The following is a 12,107-nucleotide window of genomic DNA, read 5'->3' on the forward strand; positions in this document are numbered from 1 at the left end:
TCAAATTGTAGCCATGGAAGAAGAAATAACCTGGAAATGACTAATTTTCTCCTGCATGTTGCTGCCTTCAGTCTTTGTAGTTGGAGGATGCAACTTTTCATCTGCAGCATCTCTTATTTGTATCAGAATTGACATAAATTGGAATTGTGTAAAATTGTTGTCCCACTCTCACAAATGATTCCTTCTAAATAAACAGCACAGATGTTTCATTAATACACATTGCTATAAAATAAAACTTTTGTGGATACCCTGTATTTGAAGTTACACTGTAGTTACAGCAGCAGGATGAGTTTAAATGCACAGTCATCCCTGAGGATCCTCGGGAACTGGTTTCAGGGCTTCCACTGTAAACGTAAATCATAATTCTCTTCTAAAACTCCCTTCCTCATGGAACAGAGTACTAATAAGCCCAGACTTTGATTTTGATGGAATTTATTATTTGTAAAGATGGTGACTTACAGATTTTAGAGAGCAGGAAAAAAATGAGGAAATTTGAAAAGTACTGTAGGAGAGACATTAATAAATTCTCCTATAACCCTCACCTGGTTTCAAGAATCAACACCTGGCCCTGGCCAGTGTGGCTCAGTTGGTTGGAGTGTTGTCCCATATACCGAAGGGTCACATTAGATTTAAAAAAAAAAAAAATGTTTTTATTGATTTCAGAGAGGAAGGGAGAAGGAGAGAGGGATAGAAACATCAGTGATGAGAGAGAATCATTGATTGGCTGACTCCTGCACACCCCACACTGGGGGTTGAGCTCACACTGCAGGCATGTGCCCTGACTGGAAATCTAACTGGGACTTCCTGGTTCATAGGTCGGCACTCAACCACTGAGCCACACCGGCTGGGTTAGAATTTGAATTTGGTCAGGGCACATATCCAGGTTTCGGGTTCAATCCCCAGTCGGGGCATATATGGGAGGCAGCTGATTGATAAATCTCTCTCATATTGATGTTTCCCTCCCTCCCTCTCCTTCCTCTCTCTCTAAAATCAATAATTTTTAAAAAGTCACCATTGATGACCAGCCTTATTGGATCTCTGTGCCCCAATGTCATACCTCTCCGGATGAATTTTTGAAGCAAATTCAAGACAGCAAGCCTATTACACTTCTAATTCTTTAGAATGCATCTCTAAAAGATAAGAACTTTTAAAAAGCATAGATAATACTATTATTACATAAAGAAAACATTGGCACTAATTGATTGATATAAAATATTCCAGTTTTTCCCAGTTGTTTAATTGAGTCTCCACTTCACCCCCAGTTTATTTTAATTAGGATTTAAACAGGTTTCATACATTATGATTGGTTGATAGGTCTTAGGGTGTTTTGTGTGTGTGTGTGTGTGTTTTAATGTCAGGTTTTCCATCCTTTTTCTTTGAAATTTACTTTAAACAACTTTGACCCAGCTGGCGTGGCTCAGTGGTTGAGCGTCTACCTATGAACCAGGAGGCCACGGTTTGATTCCAGTCAAGGCACATGCCCGGGTTGCAGGTTTGGCCCCCAATGGGGAGGCGTGCAGGAAGCAGCCGATCGATGGTTCTCTCTCATCATTGATGTTTCTATCTCTCCCTCTCCCTTCCTCTCTGAGATCAATAAAAATATATTACAAAACAAAACAAAAAACTTAGATGTTTGTGTTGAGAGTTTCTCAGATCTGCATTTTGCTGATGTGTCTTTTGGCATGTTCTACATCTCTGATAGCTAGGTTAGAGATTTGGTCATTTTCAAGTTTAATTTTTTTAGATTGGCAAATATATCATAGGCAAGACATAGGAAAATTTTAATGTCTGAGAAAGGTTTTATTTGTTTAAAGAATAACAGATTCAAATAGTTTATCAATGTGAAAGTTCAAGTTTGGGGGAAAGTTGGTATAGATGAGGAAGCATGTTGTTACATTTAAGTGAAACAGTTTCTAACCTATTCTTCCTTAAGCAGGATAAACATACTTGGCTTTTCTTTTCTTACCTCACTAGAAGGTAAAAGAGCTTCTTAAGCAGAAAGAATTTGCTGCTGTGAGACTGGAAGGGAGCATTGCATTTATATTAAGCATTCTGCTGGGAGTAGGCTTCTCTGCAAGGTCTACTATGGCAATATCTTAGAAGAAAAGCAAGGTTGGGTTGTTTAGGATGAGAGGAATGTCAGATATTTGGATCAAATTTGTCTTCCTTCGTTATTTGTGTGTGTGTGTGTGTGTGTGTGTGTGTTTGCTGTATAAGAATTCTATGACATGAAACAATTTTCATAATGATTCTCTTGTGAGCAGTAATAACTGTTGGCTTATTTTATTTGCTTGATTCTACAAAACGTATTAAAATTGGAATTAGAAGCCATGTTGGCTGTCTAACTCTACTTCTTGGAAACAAGAAGTCATCTAAACTCCCTTCCTTCTTCATACTCTCAGGGGGTTGGGATTATTGTAGTTAATGAAGTTGATGAGAATGTGATACAACTTGATCAAGGACAAATTCAAGAATTTGCCTTGGAAAAGCACCACAAAATTGGCAGTAATGTGAAATGAAAAGTGTTAATGAAGAGATCCCCTATATTCAAAGTACAGCACTTTTAAAAGTTTCATCATCTTAAAATATCTCTTCTCACAGGTACAGTCACTTAGTGATGGTAAAATTTTGTTTCTTAATTATTCCTGAAATGTCCTTGACAAACAAATAAAATTTTATCTATTAGTTTTACCCTTGAGTATCAAGTATACTAAGTTTAGATCAGTTCTTTCAATTTGAAAAATGTGAAATTTTATATACATGTAAAATTTTAACTTTTCTAGTAGCCACAGTAAGATGTCAAAAGTAACAGGTGACATGAGCTTTCATATTGTGTACAACCCAATATGTCTTAAATATTAATCTCTTCACATGTGATCAGTATTCAAAACTAGTGAAATTTTATATTCTGTTTTTGGTACTAAGTTTTCAAAATCTGTTATGTACTTTACAGTCATGGAACAATTCCATTTGACTGGATTAGCCACATTTCAAGTACCGTGCTCAGAAGCCTCATGTGGCTAGTGGCTACTCCATTGAACAAAGAAGTTTTAAGATACTAAGCTTTAAAAATCACTTGTTAAAAATATGATTGAGTCTTGCTGGGAAAAAATGTAATGGTATATATAAAATTAGCTTAACTATGGAAAAATTTGGGAATGATTCATTTTCATTGTGACTCAAACAAATTAGAGGTTTTGTATCTGAGTACTTTATTCCCTTGTGACCACCTGAGTTTCAAGGAAGATATGTGTAAATGACTATTGTGTGAATGGTACACTTTTGAAGGAGCTACACTTTGAGTCACACAGGCAGTGAGCCTCTTATTTAAAAAGAACTCTTCCGTGATGTTCAACTCCGTGTGTTTCTGTGGTTGGTTGAAATACTGGGAGTAACTTTTTGGGTTAAAGGCACATTTTCAGATTAAATCTCACTCTGGAGACTACAGAAATCTTTGATTATTCATGAATCAGGAATCAGTTTGTGCCCAATTGATTTCAACTATTATTTTTTGAGCAATGTTCTGTCATGTTAACCTTGCACGTATTCTAAGTGTAAGAAAGAACCTTAACTGTAATCTTCCCTTGAAGGGACATTCGTCTCCTAAGAGGAAGAGAGATGGCAGTGTGCACTTGCAAACATTGGTAATAGGAGCGCACAGAGAAGAACATTTGGTTCTTGGACTCTGCCAACCCATATCCCTGGCTTCAGTCCAGTTTCTATCCGTACAGTTACGGTTGTCAGACTGTTCTAGATAGATGATGAAAAGGTGCACAGCTTTGAAAGATAAATACACTTCTGTTTTAGTTAAGGGGACTAAATAAAACATGGATGTTGTTTCCATGGAGACCTGGGATCTGGGAGCTGGGGGATGCTTACTTAGAACTGTAACGTTTAAGGAGACTTTTCTTCCTTTATTCCTTGTGTAACAGTGTTGAGTTATTGCTTAGGCGCTATGAGCCAGGCAATCTCAGCACCTGAATATACAGCGGTGAATAAGATAGAAATAATTTTACCTTCAGGGAACTTTTCCTGTTAAATAGACCTCACTGGTCACCAAATACTTGAGTTAGCTTAGTTTTCAGTATAGTTGCCTTCCTTCTTGGTATTAATATGCAACCTTGTCCATTTATTGTCAATATTGAATCTTGGTATATAAACTATTGATTGAGTTAAGCTGTGGGGTAATGTGAAAATGTTGTTTTAGGATTAGCATGCCCTTGACCTTTCGGGTTTAACATGCAACCTGTTATTTTTCTGGAGTTATTTGACAAGATTACATTCTTGGTTGGATTACAAGTGGGATCAGTAAGATTGAATATAGTGAGTGAAGTGAAGAGGACAGACTCTGGAGCCCGAATGCCCAGGTATGGATTCTGACCCTGCCACACATTAGCAGTGTGTACTTGGACAACCTAAACTTCTCTTTTGATTCCTGTCCATAAAATGGTGACTGCAAGGGTTAAATGAGATAATAGACATTATCTTGGGCAGTTTGGGCTGCTATAACAAAAACCACGGACTGGGTGGCTTAAGCAGTAGGCATTTATTTCTCATAGTTCTGGATTCTGGAATGTCCAAGATCAGTGTGCAGACAGATTGGTTGGGTGCTTGGTGAGACTTGTGGACAGATGCATTCTGGGCTGTAGACACACGTGGCTTTTTCGGGTGCCAGTGAAGAGAGCCTGGTTTGTCTTCTTAAAAAGACAGTAATCCCATTATGGGGGCTCTACCCTCATGACCTCAACTAAGCCTACCTATTTCCCAAAGGCCCTGCCTCCTAGTACCATCATAGGGGTTAGGGCTGCAACAGGACACATTTTTTTGCGGGGGATACATAAAGCACTTCTGGTTTATATTCTTGTTTAAACTGTTGTCAAACTTTACAGTGGAAGAAAAGATGCAATTACCGAAGACATTTGGCAAAAAACTAGGAATCTAAAATGTGAATTGGAAATAATCCTTATGAACACATGGTTTATTTCTCTTTCAAACATAATGTATATTTTCTAGCTCTGATCTAGGAGCAGTGACCAACTCGATAACAGTGAGCACCTTAGTGACCAGATTGTGTCTCTATGCATTATTTCTGACTTAAAAGGGACCATTGCGCCTGGCCTGTGTGGCTCTGTGGTTGAGCATCGACCCATGAATTAGGAGGTCACGGTTTGATTCCCTGTCAGGGCATATGCCCGGTTGTGGGCTCAATCCCCAGTAGGGGGGTGTTCAGGAGGCAGCCGATCAATGATTCTCTCTCATCATGGATGTTTCTATCCCTCTCTCCCTCTCCCTTCCTCTCTCTGAAATCAATTTAAAAAAAGGGAGAGGGGAGACCAAGGCTGATTGCGTATGTGGGCAAGAAGTGTACAAGTTGAACCTGGATTTATCATCTCTGAACAGACAGCAAGAGAGCTCCCAGAGCTTACTAGAGTCATGCCCAAAGATGCAGGAACCAACATGAAGAGGCTTCCACTGACAAAGACAGGGCAGTTTGAGCATCAGAAAGAATGAATGCAATGGATTGATACATACAAAATCTCTATGAGTCCATGAATTTATAATGATCCTGAAGAAAATAAACATTTGGTCAGCTTTGCACGATGCCAGAGCACCAACTGAAAATTTTGACATAATGGTGTCTGAGCTCTTGAAAGACGAGATTGAGGTGAGGACTTCATGAAGCTGATTTGTTTTGGAGATCATTTCAGAGAGCAAAAGTGAGGAATGGGGAGAGAGAAGAGGGGAATGAGGAAAAGCCAACGAAGGGTACTTGACTGGCCATAAGGACATGGGTGGGGCCTTAGAGAAATGTGCAGAATGCCTCCCTGCTGGTAGCTTGGGGCATTTATCTATTGGCGCCCCCCCCCCCCCCCCCCCCCCCGCGGCCTAGCCTATAAATTGCAGGTGGTTTTAAGGGCTTCAACTCTCCTGTGCTTCTGGGCTGGCTGCTCACGAACTCTTCTGACACTTTGGAGAAGCCCTGCTTAGGGGGAGGGAGGTAGGCAGACAGCTTCAGTGTGTGCGGGAGAAATCAGAGGTGAGTGGGAGACGGGGCACAAAACTGCTGCAGAGGTGGAGGAATCCAGTACTTATCCTGCCTTCACTGTACCTCCTGTGCTTCCGGGTATCCAAATAGTTGATAAGGGAGGTTGTTCTTAATGGAAGAACTTCAGCCTAAACACAGAAGACACCACTTTTCAGCTTTGAATGGAATAATGTGTTTAGGCAGTGATCATAAGGGATTGCAACATTTTAGGAAGGCAACCAGAGATAAATGGATCTCCCCATGATCTCCTCATGGAGCAGGACACACCCCCTGTGACGTATTATTGACTCAGTTAACCAAACAAGAGCAGCAAAAAACAAATTGAGTCTTCAGATCTAATTACCATTTGTGTGGGGCACAGAGGAACATACTAAACACCACCATGGGGGTTTAATTAGCAAAATTCAGACAGGACAAATGATAGATTTGGGATTTTTTTTTTACCTCCAAGTAAGTGGCAAGAAAAAAAGGGAAATGTATAGATTGAGACTAGTGTCATAATCAACCAAGTACAATGTGTGGATCTTCCTTGGATACTGATTGAAGAAACAATTGTAAAAACAAATTTTTTAAAAATTGTGGCTGTTTGACTAAATTTTTAGTGTGAAGTTTTGGTCATCTTTAAGGACTGATATTAGTATTTTGTCTACTTAGTGTTGTTTTAAGAGATACTAATACTTAGAAATAAAAGGCATGAGAACAAGTTGGGGGTGATGGTTACATTCTGGGAGGCAGTAGCATGGGTAACTTTAGCTGTCTTACTCTATTTGGTGAGGTGGGTTCATAGGTGTTTTATGTGTTGTGGTATAAAAAAATTATACGTCACTGTGCATCAAATTCAACATAGTAAACAATTATGATAGAGGATGCAGTGGATAAAATCCAGAAGGAATAATTGTACAGGATTTATGACCTGGACCACCAAATAAATGGCATGGGAGTAGTGAAGGAAACTCTTGTATCAAATAGACCTAAAGAGATATCAGCTCTACACGTGTGCCTCTTGGCGGGATCGCAACATGAACAAACCATTTGTAAAAAGATAGTTATAGGCAATTGGAAATAAACAGAATGGATATCTGATATCAAGGAATTTTTGTTACTTTTGAGGAGCAACAATGGTGGTATAGTAAAGTTTAAACCCAAAAGGTCCTTATTTTTTTAAAATATATTTTATTGATTTTTTACAGAGAGGAAGGGAGGGGGAGAGAGAGTTAGAAACATTGATGAGTGAGAAACATTGATAAGCTGCCTCCTGCACACCCCCCACTGGGGATGTGCCCGCAACCAAGGTACATGCCCTTGATCGGAATCTAACCTGGGACCTTTTAGTCCGAAGACACTCTATCCACTGAGCCAAACCAGTTGGGGCAAGGTCCTTATTTTTTATACCTATTTACTGGTGTACTTCAGCATGACCGTGGGACTTGTTGGTAAGGTGTAAGCATACTAAGGAAGACCGGGTGGTCATACTTGATCATTGAAGCTGGTATGGGCATGTGGTGGTCGATTTTATTAGCTTATCTAGTGTGGCGTCAATGTGAAAATTGCTCTAAAGTTCACTGATTAATAAAGGTCTTGAAGATGCCCTTTGGAGTCTGTGAGCTTTTCTGTTCGCTCGTTATCCTGTAATTTAAATTGCTTTTAATAAATAACTAGTATTGAATTTTCATGGTAACTAATATTTCAAGTACAATGTTAAACAAACTTTACCTCCTTTTTCTCTCCAGGGGAAAACTCTTAAATTCTCTATGGTTAACTTATAAAAAGATTGTGTTGGGGTTCTTTTTAAAAATAACACAGTAATTAAATACTTTTTAAAGTGATTTTTGCTCTCAAACTTAAGTGTGACAGTTCTCACTCCCCTTGTAATTTTTAATTTTTTAAAATTGATTTTAGAACAAGAGGCGGGGGGGGGGGGGAGAGAGAGAGAGAGAGAGAGAGAGAGAGAGAGAGAGAGAGAGAGAGAGAGAAACACACACGATTGTTAGAGAGAAACATAGATCTGTTGCCTCCCTCCCGCACGCACCTTGACCCAGGGTTGGGCATGGGGCCTGACCTGGAATCAAACTGGCAAGCCCTCAGTGCCCTGACGTCGCTCAACCAAATCACACTGGCTAGGGCACTTCCCTTATAATTTTTAAGAAAATCATTGGAAATGTTAGTTGTTTCTGGATGGCGGCTCTGTGAGTCTTGTTTTTCTTTTCCTTCTGTATATTATAACACAATGTAATATAATTATTAAGTGAGTGCCTCCCAGGTGCCAAGCTCTGCTCTAGGCTCTGAATACAGCCTGAGACCCTGCTCTTATGGAGTGTGTGTCCTATTTCTACTACTTTGGTGTGTTTCAGGAGGAGGTGAAACACCAACTTATTTTGCTGATAGTTAAATTGAACTTCAGTGATTTGATAACCATAGAGTAAAACAAATGCCAATATCAGTTCTACCAACTCTTAAGTATTTGGAATCAAACCAAGATATAACAACTCTAAAAGCTCATAAGGGAAGCAGATGGTAATGTGTTTTTAAAAAATATATTTGTGTTGATTTCAGAGAGGAAGGCAGAGTGAGAGAGGAATAGAAACATCAATGCTGAGAGAGAATCATTGATAGGTTGCCTCCTGCATGCCCCACCCTGGGAATCAAGCCTGAAACCCGGGTACATGCCCTGATTGGGAATCGAACTGGTGATCTCCGGGTGCATGGGTCTATGCTGGATGTACATTTTGAAGAATACATTGGGAAACATGGTTAATGATATACACAAGATAGTATTCTATTTAAAGATTTATTGGGAGTCCTGTGAAGTGGATATTTGTTTTTATAATATGAATAATTACCTGCTAATTGACCAGAACTCTGTATGTACATTTACATGGGTACTTTTGGGGAAAAAAATTGGTAGTATATACCAGAAGAATGAGTCCAATGGTAATAAAGGCTTAGTTTCTCAAGATTGTGCTGCTAATTATTACTGGGTCAGATGTTTGATTAAACAGATTAGTATTTGCATATCTGTAGTAATTCTTACTTCCTTGGTTACCCAGGGTAAATATTTATACAATGTCAGTAACTTTTCTGCTAACTAAAGCAATATATAGCAGTTTTGAAATCTGTGTATTAAGGCTTTTGTGGAAAATATAAAACCTTATACAAAAACAGAGCTATAGTACACATCCTGCAGCTTTTACTACGATTAGCAGGAGTTAAAAAAAAAAAAAAAAAGACAAATCTCACACTAGCATTTCATATGTAAATTGAGACTGGGTGGTGTTTAAAATATTTCCCCCCCTTAAATTGACACTCTCACTATCTCTTTGGTATATTGCTCCTGGTGACTGCACTTTGTTTTATTGTCTCAAAAATAATGTAAGAATGCGTCTTTCCACTTTCTGATTACAAACAGAATATACATATTCTTTAGCCTTTCCTAAGGGGTAGGCGGCACCTCTGGCAGTATTTGTTCTCATGCTTTGGGGGAAGTAGAAGGAACAAGAGACTAGGCTATGAATCTTGTCTAAGCTGGTGTTTTACTGTGGTACTTCAAAATAAGTGGATTATTTGACCTGGAAAGGGAAACTAACATGTTTCTAATTCTAGAAGTCAAGTGATTTATTTCACTTGAGATGTCAAGCCTAACTGCTAGTCTATTGTTTTAAAACATATATTTTTATTGACTTCAGAGAGGAAGGGAGAGAGACAGATGAGAGAGAATCATTGATTGGCTGCCTCTTGCATGACCCCCTATTCCCACCCCCATCAAGCCCGCAACCGAGGGATGTGCCCTGAACCTCCTGGTTCATAGGTCCATGCTCAGCCACTGAGCCACGCCAGCCGGGTTTTTTATAAAAATAGCTAGTTAACCATAAATTTCTTTGCCTTCTACAGGGGTGATTGGTGTGTGGCATCTATGCTAAAATCTCATATGATTATTGTCCATCCCCTCCTCCTCTTCCTCTCTCTGACAGTGTTGAAAAAAGAATGTAGGTGTGTGTAATATTACTATACAGAGTTTACTATATATGCATTTTACATATGTGGGCATTGAACTAAGGTGTTTTTTTTTTTAATGTTTTTCTACTGTGGACTCCTTAGGTAGCCTGAAATGTATGGACCTCTTAGGATGTTTTTAAATGCATAAAATAAAATACATAGGATTATGAGGAAATCGATTACTTTGAAATGCAGTTAGCAAAATGCTAAAACTCATAGTAACATGTGCTCCTTAACATAAGGAACAAGTTCTAGCAACACATCTAAATTTCACAGTAATGAGTGTAGATGATATTTAAAGATCTGCAACAATTTATTATAATATGAAAAGAATGGATTTATGTTGATGTCAAATTACAAGCAGTGTACTTCTACTGTAGTTGAATGCTATCATTTATGATTGAAAAGAGGTGCTAAATTTCAGGGAATAGTGAAGATAATAAATATATTGCCCTCCCCACCGCCCATCCACGTTCCCCGAATTCTGTCTTTTAATTGCACCCCTTGGCTGCAATCTCAGATTAAGAACATTCTGCTCTAAAGCTTTGTGTCCTGCAGTGCTTAATTTGAGGCTGAAGGGTTTAAACTTAGAATATAGTCGTCAGTTGAAATGTGTTTCAAACATTGTCTCTGCCAGTTTTAGAGGCTTTAAAAATGAGCCCTAACAACCTAATGTGCCAGATCTCCCAACGGTGTCCGTGTGTTCCCTGTGACCAGCTGTGTCTCCTTTTTCCTCCTTGGGCTGCATTTCCTTACTATATATGGGTTTTTAGTTAATAAAAAATTAACAATTTAAGTCGTTTTCAAACACCCATGTTGGCTATTAATGTCTTTTGCTTTTATATGTGTTCTTCTTTTTTTTTTTTAACATTTTAATTCTTCTGCAGGATTCGGAAACTTCAGATACGAAATATCCCGCCTCACTTACAGTGGGAGGTAAGAATTTCTATATTTAAAATTAAGATTTCAGTATCTAAGCCTGTTGTTAGTTTTTCCAAAGGTTTTTTTCCTTCCCCCAACTCCTGTGCTAGAACACACAGTTTCTCTCCTATGGTTTGTGTCGTGCTCTGTGGGCTTTTCTCTGTATCTTTTAAAAATTGCTCTTCGAGATATTTATAAAAAAATTGAAATAGCTTCTTGGGTCATCCCCTTCATTCAGTCTCATCCCAACGGAATCTTTTTATTTGAGGTCTTTCTCAGGAGTTTGCCAATTGTACTTAAATATGAAGTTCCCTTCTTGGCAAATTTGTTTTAAAAGAAAAATACCTGTTACTGAGGCTTTACTTTAAAATGTTACTCTGCTTTCTTTTGCTCAGATGGTGGCACTGTAGTGACTGGCCATAACACAAACTAAATATTTAGCACAATTGATTCATCTGTGTCAGCAATTTTCAAAGCATAAGAATGATGTTATGGTGAGAATTTGAAACACCAGTGGTTGAAGAGATAAAAGAAAATATCTGTTGACTCTTCCAGATGATGGAATCTGAAAGTTCTGAAAACCTAACTTGGAGAGGCAGTGTAAGGAAAGCTGCTCAGCTCTTGTGTATTTTTAATATAAAAATCAAGAGTAACTAGCTTTGTAATTTTCATGTTTGTCTTCTAAAATGACAGTTGATGAGTCAGAACCTTCATCAAAATGCAAAGTATGGTTAAAAGGTTTCTTTGGTGGTGAGTTGGTCAGAAGTCTGATTTTCCAAGGTCCCGATTAGTAACAACTCATTTATGCTCAGAATATTTTATACAGCATTTATACCCAGAACAATATTATTTATTGAATTTAATCTTTGTAGGAGGAGTTAGTTCTTTGGTATATGCTTGAATGTTTTTCAAGTTATATCATGCATAAAGAGTATACTTTTGTAGATGGAAACAGTATAAATAAGGTTAAGCTCAATGCATTTTCCTGTTTTAGATGAACACTTATTTAAGGAATTGAATAGCTTGGAGGATGGGTCCCCAAATCAAGTGTTGTGGTTTGATTGCTTTGTTTTAACATGATCTATGTTAAATATGATTTTTCTGCTTGTGTATTGTAGCTTTCAGTGAAATAGTCAAATTGTTGCAG

At 38.3% G+C, this 12,107-nt stretch overlaps 1 protein-coding gene across 4 annotated transcripts in view; it reads left to right on the forward strand.

Moving 5' to 3' along the window:
- The window catches only part of IGF2BP3 (insulin like growth factor 2 mRNA binding protein 3), a 96,804-nt gene that overhangs the window by 24,146 nt on the left and 60,551 nt on the right, over nt 1–12,107 (forward strand). For all 4 annotated transcript variants that reach the window (XM_054726412.1, XM_054726414.1, XM_054726413.1 and 1 more), the window contains exon 3: nt 10,927–10,975. In XM_054726412.1, coding sequence (XP_054582387.1) covers nt 10,927–10,975 — 49 coding nt within the window. The remainder of the gene's footprint in view (nt 1–10,926; nt 10,976–12,107) is intronic.

Source organism: Eptesicus fuscus, chromosome 14, assembly GCF_027574615.1.
Source record: "Eptesicus fuscus isolate TK198812 chromosome 14, DD_ASM_mEF_20220401, whole genome shotgun sequence".
Taxonomy (NCBI): domain Eukaryota; kingdom Metazoa; phylum Chordata; class Mammalia; order Chiroptera; family Vespertilionidae; genus Eptesicus; species Eptesicus fuscus.